General features: G+C 42.0%; 1 protein-coding gene across 2 annotated transcripts in view; it reads left to right on the forward strand.

The window, feature by feature from the left end:
* The window catches only part of drosha (drosha ribonuclease III), a 220,371-nt gene that overhangs the window by 92,480 nt on the left and 106,066 nt on the right, over nt 1–21,825 (forward strand). For both annotated transcript variants that reach the window (XM_022666045.2, XM_022666046.2), the window contains exon 22: nt 15,182–15,252. In XM_022666045.2, coding sequence (XP_022521766.2) covers nt 15,182–15,252 — 71 coding nt within the window. The remainder of the gene's footprint in view (nt 1–15,181; nt 15,253–21,825) is intronic.

Here is a 21,825-nt window from a genome sequence, read left to right on the forward strand (position 1 = left end):
ACCGGGTCATTGGTGCAGGTTCGTACGTGTGTTTTTGCTCTTGTATAAGAGTCGTAGGTTGTATATGCTCTTTAAATCAACACAGGGAATGATTTACTTGAAGTCCTTTTCCTGACCGACAAGGACGAGGTGGAGGTTGTGCTCACTGGAGAAATATCACGCAGAGCGATGGTGTAGACGACACACTTCTGTCAAATCGTTGGCTGCGCTCGCCGCCGTCCTTCCTGCCATCCCCCGGGACTCGTAGAGTTGACGCTTGTCCAGGTTTGGATTACAGGCCGTCCATCTGGACACCGTTGTGCCGCGTCGTTCTCACATCACTCTGACACGTGACCATCCTGGCGGCGCGCTTTCAGTTGAATTACACACAGCCTCTCTCCAGCCCTGTGACGAGTGTGGGCCCTCATCACGGAGACGTGGTAATGACAGGCATATCGCTCATAATCACTCATGGCACGGGGACAGCACCGGGGCATCAGTGACAGGTGGGCTCGGGCTCAGATGATGTCTCTGGTCCTGGATCTCTGTGCTCCTTTGCCAGCAAGTCTTGGCAAACCCTGGGCTCCACCATGTGCTCGTCCAGTTGGGGAACATAATGTCTGTTGCCTACGTGAATCAGGAGGCAGAGCAAGGTTTGTCAGATGTCTCCACCTTTCCTCCCCCGCTCTCCGGTGGGCGTTCTCGTTTCCCGCCGTCCCTCCGAGCAAGTCGTCTGCTTCTCACCTCTTCGGGAGGACGTGTTACATAGTCCCTTGTGTTTTATAGTCTCCTGTGGCAGAAGAAACCGCGTTTTCTGACAAGAAATAAAATGAACTGTATTTTTCGCACTGTAAGGTGCACTTGATTATAAGGCGCACTATCAGTAAACGTCTATTTTATGGTCTATTTTCATACCTAAGGTGCACCGGATTATATACTGGACTAGTAAGGAACAGGGGTATCGCCATGTTTTCCTTCTAATTCAGGAGGTAAAGCTAATATACGTTAAGTAAGCAAACCTGTAATTCTTACAAAAAAAAAATCTTTTAAAGTTAAACGAGTGCTGGATGTTTAATCTACACAGATTTCTCTCCTGAAAGCTGTTAATTTGGGTGAATAAAATACTGCTGTTTATTGACCGTATTTTTGGATTTCCAAATTTCCACAAAGGATGGAGCATTAGCATTAGCAGCTAACCGCTACATTTGACAGCACTACACAGAGTTAACACTTAGTGTTCCAGTAAGCTTGCACAATATTATCTAGGGGATTGTCACTTGTTTTAACACAGTAAATATGCATAGAGGCCAACTATAGACTATAGTTCAAAATACTCCCCTCTGTGAAAGAGCTAGTGCTTAGCGCAGTTAGCAGCTAATGCTAACACTGCTGAAGAACTAAACTGAAACTCCTGTATAACGCTGTGTTTTAGAGGAGTGGCTTTACTTCTCCTTACAACCTGACTGGAAATTTCATAAGGCAAACCGCATTATGTATGTATGTGTATATATCTTCTCTTGTACTAGCCTGCGCTTGTAAAAGGATAGTTAAAATTGTTTAATAAATAAATTAATGGAAACAATATATTTAAAGGGGATATTTTTATACCTCTTTGTACATGTTAGAAAGTCTGGGGGCTATACAGTACAAAACATATTCATAAGTTATTCGCACAAAATCACACTTACGTAATTTAGCCAGTTTCAGTCCCTTTCAGAATGAGCTGTTTAATGGCTGTCACTTTTATGCAAATACACTGTAACTGACCATGCCATGAACAGTGAGGAAAATAAGAACTTGATACACTGCCAATTTTGCTAGTTTTCCCACCTATAAAGAGTCGATAGGTCTGTAATTTTTATTCTAGGTATGCTTTAACTGTGAGAGACAGAATCCCAAAAATTGTTTGATTATTAAATAAGAGCTGTTAAACCCTAAACCATATTTTTTTTCCATTAATAGCTGAAATGTGTTAATTTCAAGTAATGAAACATATCAGTCCTGCTTAAAACATTTCTCAACATTTCAGTGTGCCATAGGCATGGCTGATGTCCATTCACTTTGGTATCCCAATATGCAGATCAGTCAATCAATAATACTGCCCCCCTGCTGACGTCCCACCATCTATGTCTCACCACTATCAGAGGCACACTGCTTCTGCTGCAGCTCAGCTAATCTGCTCTCATTTCTGCCCCACCCCTAAACCCATACATCACCCAGTTCTCCTTCTAACCCCCCTCCACCCCCCATCCCCCTCCCCCCCTTCCGATTGTTTAGCCTTTTTCAAATTTGAGCTAAGGGTGGGTTTAATCACCCTTCAAGTTACGTCATGGTCCAGTTTCCAGCCCTGTTTTGCTTCTGCTGGATTTTCACTTTAGGCAGGACACACCAATGATTGAGATCCACTACAGTTCTAATATATGCTCAATGAAGTTCTAATAAAGTCTCAATATTCAACTATGCCATGGAAAATACAGTTCGACATTCAGAGCCCTTTTACGGAACAATAATAAAAAAAAAAACAGACACAGCTTAAACGTTTCTAATCTAATAGTAGAGGCTTTACACAGAAATGGCCACATGGGTTTGCAATCAAACAACAATGTAAATTGTATTTTTTTTAAAGATAAAAACATAAAAATTGATATTATATAAGCACACCCCAAAAGAATCACCATTAACAAAGCTGTCTAGCGTTATACACTGTTAGATTTACGCACTGTCACACAGTATTCTGCAACACCTAGCGCCTCTCACAGATCTTCAGAAAGCGCAGCAGAACCCTGTCCTGATATCATGTCATTGGGCCTGTAGTGAATCTGGTTCTGACATTCCAGATCAATTTAAATGATAACAGAGCAGCTGTGAAATGGATCGCTAGAGCAACGCTACTTGTCTTTAATGAGTCGGTCTCTGCTAGTGATACCCCAGGCAACTATAGCAGCGCCAGCACTTTTTAATCTTCCCAACAGACACTTCTACAGGGAAACTAGGGACCAGAAACTTGCTGACTTTGCACCCCTCCATCTCCCACACTACCTACATCATCTCTCTCTCTCTCACTCTCTCTCTGCAGCCCTTCATGAGGTCCCCCTTTCCCTTTCTTTTAATAGAAGGTTAGGAGAAATATGATATAAAGTGATTCCCAAACTGCTTATTATTAATAATCTTGATTGTAGAAGCAGGGGTGGGCAGACGTTCTCAAACTTCTGAGGAAATGGAGAAGTAGGGCAGTGCAAAGTAGATAAAATGTTACAAGTAGAGAGTAAGATTCTGACATCGCCCTCAGATTGATGTAGAGAGAGAGCGCCATCAACCCACACAGAGAGAGCATTGCCAGTTGTGCTCTCTTGGACTCCGGCTGCTGAGGGCAAGCTGCAAGAAAACACAATGGGCAAAATTGGGGCCAGGATAAAACCTTTTTTTTATTTTTTATAAATCATCTGGAGGTTCTGAGTGGTGCAGTGGACTAAGGCATTGCTGCTATGATCAACAAATGATGTTGGGGCATTGATACATTGGGCTAAAATAATAATAATAATAACAAAAATCTGTCCCAAAGTACATTTGTTTAATTGAAATTGTTGTAAACGAATTGTTGTAAACTACGAGAGTGGACAAAATCTAAAGGTACACTTTGGTCCCAATATGGTCATTTATAAATGTATTACTAATTATTATTATTTTACCATGTCACACAGGTATCAGTGAATGTGTGACATGTAGAGGCTGGGAATAGAAAGTGTACAGTTTGTAGAATGTTTTGGTATTTTGAGAGTTTACATCAAAGTGCCTGGAATATAATCAAGAGGAAGATGGATGATCACAATCCATCAAACTAAGCTGACCTGCTTGAATTTTTTGCACCAGGAATGGCATAAATTATCCAAAAGCAGCGTGTAAGACTGGTGGAGGAGAACATGATGCCAAGATGCATGAAAACTGTGATTAAAAACCGGGTTATTCCACCAAATATTGATTTTTGAACTTTTAAAACTTGAATATGAATATGAACTTGTTTTCTTTGCATTATTTAAGGTCTTAAAGCTGTGCATCTTTTTTCTTACTTCAGTCATTTCTCATTTTCTGCAAATAAATGCTCTAAATGACAATATTTTATTTGGAATTTGGGAGAAATGTTGTCTGTAGTTTATAGAATAAAACAAAAATGTTCATTTTACTCAAACATATACCTATAAATAGCAAAATCAGAGAAACTGATTCAGAAACTGAATTTTTTCAGAGCTGTATTTTGATCTCAAGATTTCAGACTTTCCACAAGGCGAACCACACCAGACTTTCAGAATCTTAAGGAACAGAGTACTGCAGGAAGAGTGGCAGTTGGGAGCGTGATCGCTTCATTTTCGACAGTGACGCTCTGTCTCTCGCGCTGTCGTCTCTTGCCTTCCCCGTGTCTTCCCTGCATGCCTCCTGCCTCTCTGCCTGCCTCCTTTGCCCACTTGTCATCTTAAACTATTTTCCATCTCAAGCCGAGAGTGACTGAGGAAAGGGAGAGCGCGAGAGAGGACATGGGAGCGAAAGCCGCTGATGGAGGGACCGTACGTCTATCATGCGAATAGACAGCACATCTCTGCGCGCTTGTCAGCAATTTTTGGCAAGATGAATACTTTACGGGGTTTTTTCCCCCCATCTCTCCCTCTATGCTGCACATCAGACATGACCTCGCTTCCTGTCAGTCAGTACCTTCCAGTCTTCTGTTCTCCTTAAAGACACTCCTGCTTTAGCTCCATGCGCAGGGGAGTTATTAGTTAGTATATGAAGGTTTCTGCTATTAGGACCTGTTCACATCTAGGAGTGTGATACTGCAAAAAAAAAAAAATCTTGCTTCTCGAATTTCTGAAATTTCAGCGATAATGATTATAAACTGTATTTTGTATTACTTAAAAATGTGTTCGTGGCGCCGAGTGGTCCAGCGGTCTAAAGCGCCGCTACTATGAGCAGGAGGTCGTAGGTTCGAACCCCAGCTCGTGCAGCTTTGCCATCAAGCTGCCGGCGCTCAGAGTGATCAAAATTGGCCCTGCTCCCTCCGGGTGGGTAGATGGCGCTCTCTCTTCACGTCACTCCTACGGTGATGTCTGCAGCACAGGGCATCTGTGAGCTGATGTATCGGAACCGAGTTGCTGTGCTTTCCTCCAAGCGCGCTGTGATACTACTCGGTAATGCTGCATCAGCAGCAGCTCAAAAAGAGGCGTGGCTGACTTCACATGTGTCGGAGGAGGAATGTGCTAGTCTTCACCCTCCTGGTGTGTTGGGGCATTACTAGTGATGGGGGGAATCCTAGTGTGTAGGTTGGGTAATTGGCCGTGTAAATTGCGGAGAAAATGGGGAAAAAAATAAATAAATAAATAAAAAGTGAAATCTTAAATTGTACCTGGCTGCACTTCTTAAAGGATAATAATAATTGTATACTAAATAATAAAAGACATTTTTTAATTTCCTAAAACATCAACATTTATAATAAAACATTAAATGATTGGTAATCTGTCCACTTAATCCACATTCAGAGCTGGTCAGAAACCTGTGGCCACATCATTGATTATTGATTGATAGTGTGCTTTCTATTGTACTATTATTGTCCCTGCTGAAATGTACCTGGCAATCATAAAAAATATTGTCTGATTGTCTTTCGAGTGGGGGGCTGGGTACTCTAAGCTTATTTTGTGCAACAGAGGTAACTCTTGCTCTTCCTTTCCTGGGGCAGTCCTGATGAGAACCAGTTTCATCATTACAATTGTTGATGCGACCATTTTTAAATAATTTGTTTCTTTACTTAGTTGAGTAGTTCTTACTATAATACAGATTAGAACATTATTCAAACAAGGCTATTTACTGTATACCAATTCTATCTCTTCACAACTGTTTTCAACTGATGTTCTAAAACACATTAAGAGGCAAGAAATTTAAGTAATTAACTTCTAACAGGTTCAGCACAGCCGTTAACTGAAACTGACCATTCCAGAAAACTGTACCTCATAAAGCTGACTGAAAAAATACAGCCAAGATACAGAGCAAAGCGGTCATCTAAGAAAGAGGTGCTACTCTGAAGAATCTAAAATATAAAACATATATTGTGGTTTAACACTTTTTTTGTTTACTGAATAATTCAATTAAATATTTTTCTTCAAAGTTTGGATGACCATTATTAATCTACAATGCAGAATTTTTTTTAATTTTAAATGAATAAATTACTGAATTTAAGGTACCCATTCAGTGTCAACACCTCCAGCAATCACAAGCACCCACATTTCACAAGAGTGTGCAAATAATGTTTAGATGCTGCAAGCCAACAGAGAATGTAAATTTCTAGGGCCGGTTTTAACTACTGAACCTTTAGCGCTTTTAAACATTTTTTTCCCCATTTTCTTCCCAATTTATTAATGGCTAATTACCCAACCCACTCAATAGGATTCCCTCTATCACTAGTGATGCCCCCAGGAGGGTGAAGACTAGCACATGTCTCCTCCGATACTTATGAAGTCTGTCGCCACCTCTTTTTAACTGTTGCTGATGCTGCATTGCTGAGTAGCATCACAGCAAACTCTGAGGAAAGCACAGCCATACCATGTCCATATGGTTCCTGTTAAGTAGCTGTGGAACATATTGTTGGATAACACACAGTAAACGTTCCACGAGAGTGTGCAAATATTGTTTAGATGCGGCAAGCCGACAGACAATGTAAATCTCTAGGGCCGGTTTGGCCCTCTGAACCTTGAGTGCTTTTCGACCAAAAAAAATGGTTCTTGGGCTTATAAGAACCATGGTGCTTTTTAGTGAACCAGCTGTTTTAGTGCAATCGTCAAAACATAATTTACGTCATCAATGGAGGGTGTTGCACAGTGGCGGTGAACAGAAGCGATTTTGCTCCTAGACAAACAGACACACCCATGCTTGTGGTTCTGTTCCTGGTTCCGGAACCTATTTTTGTTGGTGGAAACGCAGCGAATGGTTCAAAATTAGATTCGTGACCCAGAACGCTGCCAGTTCCACTTCGATCGAAAAGCACTCACGTTAGACACATTTACTGTAAAACACCAGGCGCTAAACTGTTTTAAAGTTTGACAATCATTGGTGATCAGATCAATCGCATGTTATATCAATCGCATGATATAACAATCGCATGATTGATGTGAATGGAGCCATAGTGAGCACTCTGTATGTCCATATGATTCCTGTTACGTAGCGAGGAACGCAACGTTGGATAACTTACAGTAAACGTTCCGCAACAGTGTGCAAGTAATGTTTAGATGCGGCAAGCCAACAGAGAATGTAAATCTCTAGGGCCAGTTTGACCTTCTGAACCTTTTGCCTTTGTTCCGGAGCCGTTCGCTGCCGTAGAGCGTTCCCCATTTAGCATGCTTTGACCCTGCGGCCTGTATGAAAAATATATAGCGTCTACATTTATTAACCTGAAGGCGGTGGAAGTGAGTGTGTGAGAGCGATAGAGCGGAGTGTGTGGAGCGGTTGAATGGAGGGAGGGGGGTGGTGGTGGTGGTGGTGTCTGGGGTAAGGGGAATCTACATTGCAAATGAACGCCTACAAACCTGCATTATTCACAGTGTTGAATGGAAATCTGAAACTTTTTTTTTCTCTTTCTCTCGCTCTTTTCTTTTTCTTTTTCCACCAGCTTTATTCATCACTCTTTCAGCCCACGGTGGTCCGAGGCATGCCCCTTTCCCAATAGCCCCTCGTAATGAAGTATCACTCGCCCGCCGTAATCGCGAAGGCTGTTCCCTTGAGCCGCTGTCACCTTCTCCGGCAGAACTGTACGGCTTTTGTTTATTTCAGGGTCTCCACAAAGGCCGAGCGGAATGGTGGGAAAAGAGGAGAAAAAAAAGCCCCATTGAGAAGCGTGAGGGCCTGTTTGATGGGCCTAATTTCCACGTGCAGTCAGTGTGTGGATTAACGCAGCTTGCAGCCAGCAGCCAGCAGCAGACAGATTGGGGGGTGGGGTTGGAGGGAGGCTTTGTGAAGTCGCTTAAAGCTTCTCCTATTAAAAGCTGAGGAGAGACAGGATTATCTTTGATTCATTGAATATATGTGCGTTTTTTTTTACACAATGGTCTTACTGTGGTTATTGTGTGAAATCCAGGCTCTTTTGTTAATTGCTGCCACCATGATGGAAGCAATGGAAGCCTTTGGAAGCTTTTCTCCAGTACCTCACTTCCTTTTTCCCTTCCAGTAAGAGGCATGAAGTTGGGATGTAATCACAGTTAGCCTGTTGACATATGCATTTTTGTTTGCTTGCTGGTCTTTTGGCATAAGAACATATGATGATGTTGAAAGGAACTGGATGGATTAAAAGTTTTACCTGATTTCCATGTTTTTGGACTGTGGGAGGAAACTGGAGTCCCATAGAAAACCCATGCAGTCACAGGGAGAACATGGAAACTCCACCTAGATTGGTACTTGAATCCAGAACCCAAGAGCTGGAAGGCAAACAAGCTAATGAGCTAACCAAGCTACTGTGCCACCTTTGCAGCTCCAACAGCTTTAACTGTTCTGACAAGGCTTTCCACAAGGTTTAGGAGTGTGTTTACGGGACTTTTTGACCATTCTTCCAAAAGCTTATTTGTTAGTATGTTGGACAAGAAGGCCTGAATCACAGTCTTTGCTCTTTAATACTTTCCAAATAGTGTTCTATTGGGTTGAGTTCAGGATTCAGGTCAAGACCAGTCATAATCTTTCACACCTATCTTGCTCATTCATATCTCATTCATATCTTCATGGAGCTTTTATTATGCACTAGTGGGCATTTATGTTGGAACAGAAAATGGCTTTCCCAAATTGTTCCCGCAAAGTTGGGAGAACAAAATTGTCCGAAATCTTTTGGTGTGCTGAACCATTAAGAGTTGATTTTACTGGAGCTAAAGGGCCAAGCCCAACTCCTTAAACTTCCTAAAGCAAGAAAAAAGAAACAATACCACACCATAATCCCCCTCCATCAAACTTCAGACTTGGCACATTGCAGCCAGACGAGTACCATTCTCTTGGCAACCACCAAACCAGATTAATTCATTGGATTGCCTTTTGGAGAATCGTGATTCATGAGCCCAGAGACCAAAATCTCTACTACTCTAGACTCTAGTGGAAGCATGCTTTGAACTACTGTTACTGTATTCGATGCTTTACGTTGCATTGCTTTGGTTGATGTACAGTATATCTTGGATGCAACTGCAGGGAAATGGAAACCCGTTCCATGAAGCTCTCTTTGCACTGTTCTTGACCTAATCTGAAGGCCATGTGAAGTTTGGAGGACTATAGTGACTTTAGTGATTGACTCTGCTACAGAAAATTGGTGACCTCAGCAAAACATTTTGTGGCTGTCATTTCCCAATCATTTCCACTTTGATATGAAACAACTGACAGTTGACTGTGGAATCTTTAGGATGTTTGTGTAAGCAGTCTGTTGTTTTCGCAGTCTGTGTGTCTAGGTGATTAGAATGTCTGAATTCCATGATTTGGTGCTGTAGGCAATCTTTAAAAGCTTCCGTTGCAAAAAGCTAAATCACGTTCCAGCCCCAAGCTCTCCACTCTTTTTAGCCGTATCTAAAGTTGACTTTGAGCCAGCAGTTAGCATTTTGCCTGTAATGTGTTTGATGCGAGTTGATGTTAATAGGTCTCTCGGTCTCACTAGCTTGCTCCAATCCGACTGAATTAAAGGCCCATCGACTTTAAAGAAACACAATGAGCTAGCAATAATTTTCTGCTGACTCACGATGTGCAGGACACTGTAGTGAGCGCCGAGGTAATTGAACGTGATGGTTCATTGAATGAGGATGAGGTTCTCTATATTGAGCTAACTACACTGTTTTGCCTTCACAGGCGAGCGGTTGCTAACGCTGTGCTAATTGTGTCTGGCCCTAGATGAATGAGCCCATATGTTTGAGGGATCTGCTATGTTTAGAGTTTGCTTAAAAGTCAATATTTAGAGGGGTACTGGATAACTGTAAAAGAGCCGTGTTGCCCGTTACTTGCTGTGAAGGCTATTAGATTTTAGCATCTATAGCTCATGAACATTATGACTGACAGCGGATTGAGTGAGTCACTATATGGACAAAAGTTCTGGGGCACCTAATCATTCATTGTTTCTTCTGAAATCATGTTTTTTTTTCTGTTTTTGTTGGATTAACTGTACCAGATTTTGAAATCATTGCTCTTAGGACTTTTATTGCATTCAATTACAAAAGCATTAATGAGGTCAGGATATTGAATGATCACTTCCCACCTCATTCCCAACTTCCCGACTCCTCCCATCAAAAGTACTGGATACAGGTCAACGTTGGTTAACTTCATACTCCTCTATCTCACACCTGGCAATTAGATCAGAAACAAAAACAGATGAGAAACCCAAGTAATTGACATCTGTTAGTCTGGAAAATGTTGCAAACTCATTTCTAAGGCTTTGGAATTCCAGTGGACCACAGTGAGAGCTATTACTCACAAATGGAGAAAACCTGGAACACTAGTGAAACACCTTCCCAGGAGTGGCAGATCGAGCAAAATTATTCCAAAAGGGCATGGACAACTCATCCAGGAGGTCACAAAAGAACCCAGAACAACATTTAAAGAACTGCAGGTCTGACTTGCCTCAGTTAAATTCAATACTAATGTTTCAATAATAAGAAGAGACTGGTCAAAAAATGGGTATCCATGGCATCCAGTGTTGTCCCCAGTTTATAGAATAAAACAATGTTCATTTTGCTCAAACAATTTTTTTTTCCCAGAGCTGTATATCATTCTGTTGCACAAGAATCATGAGGCAACCCATTTTATCCCATGTTACAGTCAAATTCATGATATTCCAACATGAAATTTTCTAGAACAGACCTCTTTGTTGCCCTGATGGCTCAATGACCTTTTCAGAACCATATGGTGAGCTGCTGTTGTAATCTCAGTGGGAAGAGCTCGTGCAGATGATCCACAGCTTCTAGTGTAGGGCAATTTGATGGCAATCTCTGACACTTGAAATTCAGTAGCTCTTGCAGAAGACTGAAACTGCGTGAGATAAATGTTCTCTTCTGTTCTGTTCTGACTGAGAGAGATGGGAAAGAGTGTGTATAGTGGTGATGTTTCTCCAGTGTGTATTTACAAGCTTGCGAGCTTGGAAACTATTGCCTTTAAGGGAAAGCAGGGGCCAGACCCCTTTTCTTCTCCCTGTGAAAACACAGCCAGCTGTATCCTTAGGCACAGAGCACACATGGTCCAGCTGGAATCCTAACGGGAGACTGGAGGGCGCACCTGTGCTCTGCCGGCGAGCGCATTTGCTGGCCGCACCCTTGGGGTATACTGGCAGCTTTTATATTAAACCGTCATCGGAATAAAAAGCCAAGTTTAACAGTGAGAAAACTGGCATTCGCTGGCCGGAGAAAATGTGATCTAAATCTTTTATCTCAGAGAGGATGTCCGTCTGTAAAAATCTGCCAGAATCTGCCAGAATCTGTCAGAATTCTCTTTATAAAGCTGGTCGGAGCTGAAGTTTCTGATACGGTTTGTCCCGATCCCCAATTGACCTGCTCGTCTGATGACCTACTGCTGGCCAATTGACAGATTGATGGCTTCCCTGAGGGAGTGGATGTCTTTTAGCCATAGCGGGGAAAACAAAGAAAGGGTCAATTGATCGACTGCAAGTTCTATTCGGTTTCTAACCGCCATCAAAAGGTTCTTTGGGTTTTTTTTTTTTTTTTTCAGAAAAATGCAGTATATATTTAGTATATTCTGATTTGCACTTTGCCTTCCCGTTGCTGTTGATGTCAGACTGTTGCCAAGGGTTCATGCCCAGAAACACACACACATCATCGTTTGATTGCACTTTGTTCTCCATCATTTCATCATTGAGTGAAAAAAGAAAGTGGCTCTGTCTTTGTCTTCCCTTTTCTGCACAATAATACAGCACTCAGAAAAAAAAGCACCTGTACTGTGCTTTAAACTCATATTTAGATGTATTACACACAGAAGGATTTATTTTAAGCGTTTATTTGTTTATTATTGATGATTATGGCTTACAGCCAATGAAAACCCCCCAAACAGTCTCAGAAAATTAGAATATTATATAAGACCAATTGGTACTTTTGGCAGTGTGAACAGTGTAAGCAGTGTGCCAAGTCCTGCTGGAAAAGGAAATCCGCACCTCAATAAAAGTTATCCGCAGTTGGTCCACAGTGGACCAACACCAGCAGATGACATGACTCTCCAAACCATCACACTAGACCTCAAGCAGCTTGGACTGTGTGTCTCTCCACTCTTCCTCCAGACTCTGTACCTTAATTTCCAGATAAAATGTAAAATTTACTGATCGTTTAAGGGTTTGAGAATCAAGTCATCTGCTGGTGTTGATCCACTGTGTTATATAAAGTCCAAACTCAGTGCAGTGTTTTCCCGGGTAATCTTACAGCACTTCATGCTTCCCTCTGCTGACTTTTTAACTTTTATGGAGATGCAGATTTCATTTTCCAGCAGGATTAGGCACACTGCCCACACTGCCAAAAGTACCAGTTTGTCTGTTAGTATTCAAATGTTCTGAGACACTGATTTATGAGTTTTCATTGGCTGTATGCCATAATCATCAACAATAAAAAAAAATAGAGAGTAGAATCACTGTTTGTAATACATCTATATAAAATGAGTTAAACATTTTAACTGAATTACTAAAATAAAGTAACTTTTCAATAATATTCTAGTTTTTTGAGACTTTAGAGCAGGGGTTGGCAACTAAGTTTGGCCACGGGCCAGATATTTTCCAAGCCATTACATGGTCGGCCACAAAAAAAAAAAAATAAACTGTTTTGGAAAATTAAGTGTAATGGGATTAAGTGCTACAAACTAGTATCTCTCCAGCCCAGAGGGTTGTTGAACCCAATTGCAGAACAGTTGATCTCAAAGCAGGTAAACCCAAGAAGAAAAGAAAAAAATAAATAAATAAACACACCACCTCATGCAGGATCGCACCTGTGTCGCCAGATACATGGTCCAATACACTACTGCTGCGCCGGCTATGGGTTGGGACATGGCCAGGAAAAAAAAAAGCTCTTGTAAGGAGCTAAGCCCGACAGAGAGCTGGGGGAGGTGTGTAAACTAAAGCTCACCAGAGAAGCATTTTATTTTTTATTTCATCATTATCATTCATTATAGCTCAAACAACCTCACGGGCCAGATGTTAATGCTTTACCTGATCTCATGTTTTTTTTTTTTTTTTTTTGTAGAATATGGAAACTGCTCCCAGATACGGACTTGAACCTAACACCCCAGCGCTGGCAGGCAAACATTCTAACCACTAAGCCACCGTGCCACCCAAAGTGCATAATCTGACAAAGTGAACATCGCCTGACACAAAAATGGGTCAACGGCGCTTTGTAGGTTCCAGTGAGTCGATCTGAGAGTGCCGTGCTCCTCTAGCCTAAATCTCTGATACATCAGTGTGTGCTGTGTCGTCTATAAAAGCCTCGCCTCGCATTTAGACGGGCCAGTTTGGGCGCGCCCCGGAGCAAAATGGGCCATTAGCGGAAATAAAAGGGCCGCATGCGGCACCACGCTCAATTTGCCCGCTGCTTATTGATTTCGGAATTGAATGTACTGCGCGAGTACTCGGAGCCCAAACTGCCGCAAATCGCTCCTATATTGCAGCTAATAAAACAAACAGGCCTGAATGGAAATAGGTACAATATGGCTGTGGACGAGGAAGGCATGTTTGACCCTGGCAGATGAACTGCACTCACTGTTACTAACGCTAAATTCAAAATATAAAGTAAAAGTCAAACGTTTGTACACCTTCAATTCAGTGTTTTTTGTATGTCCTGCATTGTAGATTAATACTGCAGTCATCCAAACTATGAAGAAAACAAAATCATTTATGTCCATAATTATTTATTTTCTCAATCGCTTTTATGAGGTAGAGTCCCCTAAAGTGTCTTTCAGTTAACAGCTGTGCTGAACTAGAGTCTAGAGTTACTTAATCATCTGAATTTCTTGGCCTCTTAATGCATAAGAGAGCATCAGTTGTGTTAAGACTTTCTGTTTTGTAGACCAAGGTATTCAGTAGTCTAGTTCAAGTCAAGACCAAGACTTTCAGTAGTTGAGTCTGAGTCAAGACCAGGACTTTTAGTATTCGAGTCCGAGTCAGGAGAGAGACTTTTAGTAGTCAATTCTGATTCAAGACCAAGACTTTTAGTAGTCGATTCAGATTCAGTTAACAGCTGTGCTGAACTAGAGTCTAGAGTTACTTAATTACCTGAATTTCTTGGCCTCTTAATGTATGAGAGCATCAGTTGTGGTGTTAAGACTTTCATAATCTGGATTTCATTTTCAGGTGGACATCTGTTTATATTTGGAGGAGAAATTGATGACCATCTAAGTCAGTTTTTTTTTTTTTTTTTTTTTTTTTTTTTTAGCAATTTTAGCTTAGCATTCCCTGTTTCCCGGTTTTAAACTACACATGCCACATGCCAGAATCCTTAAATGGCTTGGCTGATCTACTGTATCTTTGGACTATATTTTTTTTTTCAAAGAGAGAACTGTGGAACTTTTCCCTTTTTCAGAGTATAAGCCTGTATTCTTTCCTTAATGTTACTTTTTATTTGTCAAGTGACCTTGAGAGTCTTGTTTCATTCCCATCTGAGCTGCTGGGTCGGCGGTGGGGGGGACGGAACCCCCCTGGGGTCACTTTGCTTAAAAATTAAATTAGAAAAAAATCCCTTTTGGACGCTAATGAAGCAATTACGGCTCATTTCGGGTGCAAATCAATTTCTCAAAGTTTTCTGCGAGAGAGCGAGAGAGGAGCGTGCGATGGCACCAGTTGTAGCGCGGAGTTTGTTATGCTAAATTTGACTCCCCCGCGAGTGCGAGAGCGTGTTTCCGCTGTCTCCAGGTAAATTAATTCATTAATGTAATTTCACCTCAGGAGAGGATTAATATTCATGTTTTACTCGCAACATCCTCTTTTACATAATCCTGGTCTTAAAAGTGTGTGTGTGTGTGTGTGTGTGTGTGTGCGCGTGTGTGAAGAGAAGTGTGAGTGTGTCCCCTTAGACCACTTTTGTAGTACTTCGAATCTAACATGAAGATTAGCGTCTATCTGATAGGAACTCAACACTTTGTTGATGTAAGTGTAACTCTGTGTCTCTCTCTCTCTCTCTCTCTCTCTCTCTCTCTCTCTCTCTCTGCCTGCTTTTCACCTCTCTCGCTCCAGGGGCTGTATACTTGGAAGGCGGGTTACAGGAGGCCAAGCTTCTCTTTGGGAGGTTACTGTTCAACACTGAGGTAATATATATGTGTGTGTGTGTGTGTGATTTAAACCCTCGTTTTCCTCTCACTGCCCCGCAGCTCTGAACTTCCACACAGAGATCATCGAGTTAAAAGCAGAGCAAGTGTTGCTTCTTCTTTGCTCTGAGGAGGAAAATACTCTATTTTGTTTAACTGATGTGTTTCATTTTAAAGGTGCTAGCAGTGTGAGAGTAAATCTATACCAATTGCTATGGACAGAGTGTGTCTTTAGTTTTGATTTGGTGTAATGTATGTACAGTATGTTTCTAGAGCTTTCCTTTAGGCCGTATGCGTATGCCAAGCTCTGGTATTAGACTTACTTTAGTAATAGAAGAACAGTTGACTAGGGCTGTGCGGTATGACCAAAAATATAATTACCACTTCTAATCTGCTTTAGTAGTCGATTCCAAGTCACGACCAAGATTTTCAGTAGCTGAGAATGAGTCACAACTAATACTTTCTGTAGATGATTCCGAGTCACAACCAAGACATTCAGTAGTCGATTCCGAGTCACAACCAAGACATTCAGTAGTCGATTCCGAGTCACAACCAAGACATTCAGTAGTCTATTCCGAGTCAAGACAAAGACTTTCAGTAGTCGATTCTGAGTCACAACCAAGACATTCAGTAGTCGATTCCGAGTCACAACCAAGACATTCAGTAGTCGATTCCGAGTCACAACCAAGACATTCAGTAGTCGATTCCGAGTCACAACCAAGACATTCAGTAGTCGATTCCGAGTCACAACCAAGACATTCAGTAGTCTATTCCGAGTCAAGACAAAGACTTTCAGTAGTCGATTCTGAGTCACAACCAAGACATTCAGTAGTCGATTCCGAGTCACAACCAAGACATTCAGTAGTCGATTCCGAGTCAAGACAAAGACTTTCAGTAGTCGATTCCGAGTCACAACCAAGACATTTAGTAGTCGATTCCGAGTCACAACCAAGACATTCAGTAGTCGATTCCGAGTCAAGACAAAGACTTTCAGTAGTCGATTCCGAGTCACAACCAAGACATTTAGTAGTCTATTCCGAGTCAAGACAAAGACTTTCAGTAGTCGATTCCGAGTCAAGACCAAGACTTAGTAGTCAAGTCAGAGTCAAGACAAAGACTTTCAGTAGTCGATTCCGAGTCAAGACCAAGACTTAGTAGTGAAGTCAGAGTCAAGACCAAGACATTCAGTAGTCGATTCCGAGTCACAACCAAGACATTCAGTAGTCAATTCCGAGTCACAACCAAGACATTCAGTAGTCGATTCCGAGTCACAACCAAGACATTCAGTAGTCGATTCCGAGTCAAGACAAAGACTTTCAGTAGTCGATTCCGAGTCACAACCAAGACATTTAGTAGTCGATTCCGAGTCAAGACAAAGACTTTCAGTAGTCGATTCCGAGTCAAGACCAAGACTTAGTAGTGAAGTCAGAGTCAAGACCAAGACTTTCAGTAGTCGAGTCTGAGTCAAGACCTAGACCTTTAGTATTGAGTCAAGACTTTTAGTAGTCGAGTCAGAGTCAACACCAAGATTTTCAGTAGTCTATTCCAAGTCACAACCAAGACTTTCAGTAGTCTAATTCAAGTCACGACCAAGACTTTCAGTAGTCTAATTCAAGTCACGACCAAGACTTTCAGTAGTCTAATTCAAGTCACGACCAAGACTTTCAGTAGTCTAGTTTGAGTAAAGACCAAGACTTTCAGTAGTCGATTCAGAGTCAAAACCAAGACTTTTAGTATTCGATTCCGAGTCAAGATCTAGACTTTCAGTAGTCGATTCCGAGTCAAAACCAAGACTTTTAGTATTCGATTCCGAGTCAAGATCTAGACTTTCAGTAGTCGATTCCGAGTCAAAGCCAAGTCTTTTAGTAGTTGAGTGAGAGTCAAGACCAGGATTTTAGTAGTCAGGTCAGAGTCCAGACCAAGATTTTTAGTAGACCAAGACAATTAGTAGTTTAGTCCGATTCAAGACCAATAATTTTAGTAGTCGATTTTGAGTCAAGTCCGAGACTTTCAGTAGTCGAGTCCAGAATGTGTTGTAGAAGATGTGGTGGTTTAGTACGCTGGTCTGAAGGATCAGATGAATGATGAGATTGTCAAACCTCAGACTATCCAGCCTTTAAAGGGAGGATAAAAATAGTCAGCAGAATAAATCTATTTACAGATGCTGCCGAGTGAAAGTCCCTTGCCTTTACACCTCGTAAATATATCACACACATTCCAGCTGTAAACATGAGCATTCAGTGCCGAAGCCTTTAGCCAGTTATTATCAGCTGTTGCCCAGGCAAACACACCCCACTCAGTCATAATCAAAAACGAGGGGCATATAACTGATGGAACTGATGGAAAGTGGGCTAGAATTGAGAAAATGTGAAAAGTGATGCATTGAGAGTAAAAATAGCTTCTAAATGATAAATGATTTTATGTAAAGAGTCATTAGTGGGTAATTAAAAGCTTTCTTTTTTAATGTCTTGTGTTCAATCATAGTTTAGATTCAGAAACAGTTTCATCTGAGAGCAGTTTACATTCTGAATTTTTGTTTTATTTTATAAACAACATTTCTCCCAAATTCTAAATAAAAATATCATCATTTAGAGCATCTGTTAACAGAAAATGAGGAATTGAAAATACGGTCTTTCAGACCTTAAATAAGGCAAAGAAAACAAGTTCAGGTTCATACTAATGTTTTAATATATCAAAAATCAATATTTGTTGGAATAGCCCTGATTTTTAATCACAGCTTTTATGTGTCGTGGCATGTTCTCCTCCACCAGCAGAGGCAACAGAGAGCTTCAGCCAGTATTTTCTTATTTGAACTGTGTGGTACGGTGGGATTTAGACTCCAAATCTGCCCACCGCCATTCCACCAGTCCCATTTCCACATTCAGGGTTGCCAGGTATAGCAGACATGGAAACGAGTGAGCAGGTTATTTTTCTGCTAGACAGGAAATCACTGAGCTTCAGTAAGGTTGCTAACCTTAGCTGGGTAATTTACCACAACTAGTAGTGTATTAGAGACTGGCATTTTGAACACTTAAACTTATATATTCACTGATTAACTTCGGAGGGACAAACACTGCTTGCCACTGTGTCAATCTGGCAACCCACGTGAGAGAAAAGTGGGTGGGGCAGAAAATTCTATCAGCCATCCATCCATCCATCCATCCATCCATTTTCCTCCGCTTATCCAGGGTCGGGTCGCGGGGGCAGCAGCCTAAGCAGGGAAACCCAGACTTCCCTCTCCCCAGCCACTTGGGCCAGCTCGTCCGGGGGAATTCCAAGGCGTTCCCAGGCCAACCGAGAGACATAGTCCCTCCAGCGTGTCCTGGGTCTTCCCCTGGGCCTCCTCCCGGTGGGACGTGCCCGAAACACCTCACCAGGGAGGCGTCCAGGAGGCATCCTAATCAGATGCCCAAGCCACCTCAACTGGCTCCTCTCGATGTGGAGAAGCAGCGGCTCTACTCTGAGTCCCTCCCGGATGACTGAGCTCCTCACCCTATCTCTAAGGGAGAGCCCAGACACCCTGCGGAGGAAACTCATTTCGGCCGCTTGTATCCGTGATCTCGTTCTTTCGGTCATGACCCAAAGCTCATGACCATAGATGAGGGTAGGAACGTAGATCGACTGGTAAACCGAGAGCTTTGCTTTTTGGCTCAGCTCTCTCTTCACCACGACGGACCTGTACAGCGCCCGCATGACTGCTGACGCAGCACCGATCCGTCTGTCGATCTCCCGCTCCATCTTTCCCTCATTCGTGAACAAGACCCCAAGATACTTAAACTCCTCCACTTGAGGCAGGACCTCCTCCCCAACCCGGAGAAGGCATTCTACCCTTTTCCGGCTCAGGACCATGGCCTCGGACTTGGAGGCGCTGATTCTCATCCTGGCCATTTCACACTCGGCTGCGAACTGCTCCAGTGCGAGTTGTAGATCACGAGCTGATGAAGCCAATAAGACCACATCATCTGCAAAAAGCAGAGATGCTATCCCAAGGCCACCAAAATGGATCCCCTCAACACCTTGGCTGCGCCTAGAAATTCTATCCATAAAAGTTATGAACAGAATCGGTGACAGAGGGCAACCTTGGCGGAGTCCAACCCTCACTGGAAACGAGTCCGACTTACTGCCGGCAATGCGGACCAAGCTCTGACACCGGTCATACAGGGACCTGACAGCCCGTATCAAAGGGCCCGGTACCCCATACTCCCGGAGTACCCCCCACAAGGGACACGATCGAACGCCTTCTCCAAGTCCACAAAACACATGTAGACTGGTTGGGCGAACTCCCATGACCCCTCCAAGACCCTGCTGAGGGTATAGAGCTGATCCAGTGTTCCACGGCCAGGACGAAAACCACACTGCTCCTCCTGTATCCGAGGTTCGACTATCCGACAAACCCTCCTCTCCAGGACCCCCGAATAGACCTTACCAAATTCTATCACGTGTTTGGAAATTGGACTAATTTAAAATTTAATCTGAAACTTCCTTGGGGCAAAAAGTGGCCTGTTAGGATTCCTCTCTCTGAAACATGGCAGGTAGCTTTTATACTTTCATAAGTTTTATAAATAAATAAAATCATAGATATAGCTCTAACGGATCTTTTTTTTTTTTTTACACTAGAAGGTGCACTTAAAATCCTTTAATTTTCTTAAAAATCATCAGTGCACCTTTTAATTCTTATTATAAGGATTATAATTCTTTCAGTCAGGTTGTAAGGAGCAGTAAAGCTACTTCTCTGAAGTACAGAGTTATACAGGAGTTTCAGTTTAGTTCTCCAGCACCGGGGCTTGAGTAGCATTAGCCGCTAACCGCTATTTCTACGTTCAGAGGTGAGTATTATCGACCTGTAGCCTGCTGCTAACCCTGGCTAGCACTGCTGGAGGAGTATTAGCATTAACTACTAACTGTGCTAGCTCTTTCACCATTCAAAAGTGAGTATATATCGGACTGTCGTTTGCGTGTTTACCGTGTTAAAACAAGCTAAATGAGATGAACCGCTAGCTAATATCGCCCTGGCTTACCGGAACACTCAGGGTTCCTCAGTGTAGTCCTGTCGGGCGGGATTAGCTAGCAGTTAGCCGCTAAGGCTAATGCTCCAGCTTTAGTGCTGGAGAAATTTGGGAATCTAAGCTTACTGTGTAGATACACGGAAGTGCTTTACTCACCCAAATAATCGATATTTAGGAGAGAAATCTGTGTAGATTACCGTCCAGTCATTACAGTTTTCTTTACTTAACTTTACTTACTTTACTTTACTTTTGTCTCTTAAAATGCAGCTTATGTATAAAAATAGACCAGAAAATAGACGTTCATTGATAGTGCGCCTTATAGTGTGAAAAGTACAGTATATATATTTTTTCCTTCTTATACATATATAAAGGGAGCCTAAATTTGTCTGTAGTTAAGATCAAGCTCATACAAAACAAATAAATCTGGAGCAGTGTTTGGGTGTGAGTAATACCGGAGCTCTCGGAGCGTAAGCTTCCTCTTTCTCTCAGTGTGGATGTGATGTGGAGCTGCGTCGGTCTCCTCGCGGTACACACATGCCTGCGCGCAGATGCTAAGCGCTGAGATAAACAGCAGCGTTCTCAGTGTTAGTCCTGGCTCCGGGTGATGGATGTTGCCATGGTCACCCCGCCTGCAGCCGGAGTGTGTGTAGATGGATGTGTGCCACCCAGAGCAGAGCTGCAGTCTGTGATGGAGCCCCATGCCAGCCTGTCTGACAGCGGGCATACATAACCCACAATCAGGGGTAATTACAGCACGGGGAAGACTGTGACGGGACGCTGTGAGAGAACAGGCCCGGGCCGTCCTGCACACGAGTTCTGGCTGGAAGGATCTCTACTGGAAAAAGCTTTGTAGACAAAGAATCTCCGTGAAAACATTTATTTAACATTTATCATAAATAAACATTTAAAAATGTAAAAAATTAAAGTAGACATTGGCAGAAGATAAATTATGTCCTGAAAGTTGTGAGATAGGACCTCCATGAGCACCAATGAGGTTTCACAAACTTAGAGATACAGAAACATCAAGAGTTTTTAAGGTTTTCTCCTTTAAAATCTCAGCTCTACTCTAGTTATTGGTTCTTCCTCATGCTATAATTAGGATTCTCTGTTATCTCTTTTCTGTGTTCTCTCAGTGCACTTTAAGAGTTTTTTGTTCTGTCAGCAGTAGGGATGTCCTGATCAAAGTCATTTGACTTTAATTAACTGCTGATACCGAGTCCCGATCCGATACTTTGTAAATTCAGTAAAACAAGCAAACAAACAAACAAACAAAAAAACATCAAAATTGTCCCTTAAGGTTTTTTTTAAAAATACATTTTCATTATTATTGAAAAGGTCAAAACATATACCATTTAAACACAAAAACTGTGTTTGTAAAAGTCTTATAGTGTACGAGCCTGCACTTCCTTAAGGATAATAATTGATTGCTTAATAAATTGATCTAAACACTTAAAACTCACAAAACATAAAAAAATCTGTCACTTTCCTTAAGCATCTAATAATGAGCATTTACATGTAAATGAAAATCAGCATTAGATAGATAAAATAACATTATATTAATATTAGT

Source organism: Astyanax mexicanus, chromosome 15 (assembly GCF_023375975.1).
Source record: "Astyanax mexicanus isolate ESR-SI-001 chromosome 15, AstMex3_surface, whole genome shotgun sequence".
Taxonomy (NCBI): Eukaryota; Metazoa; Chordata; class Actinopteri; order Characiformes; family Acestrorhamphidae; genus Astyanax; species Astyanax mexicanus.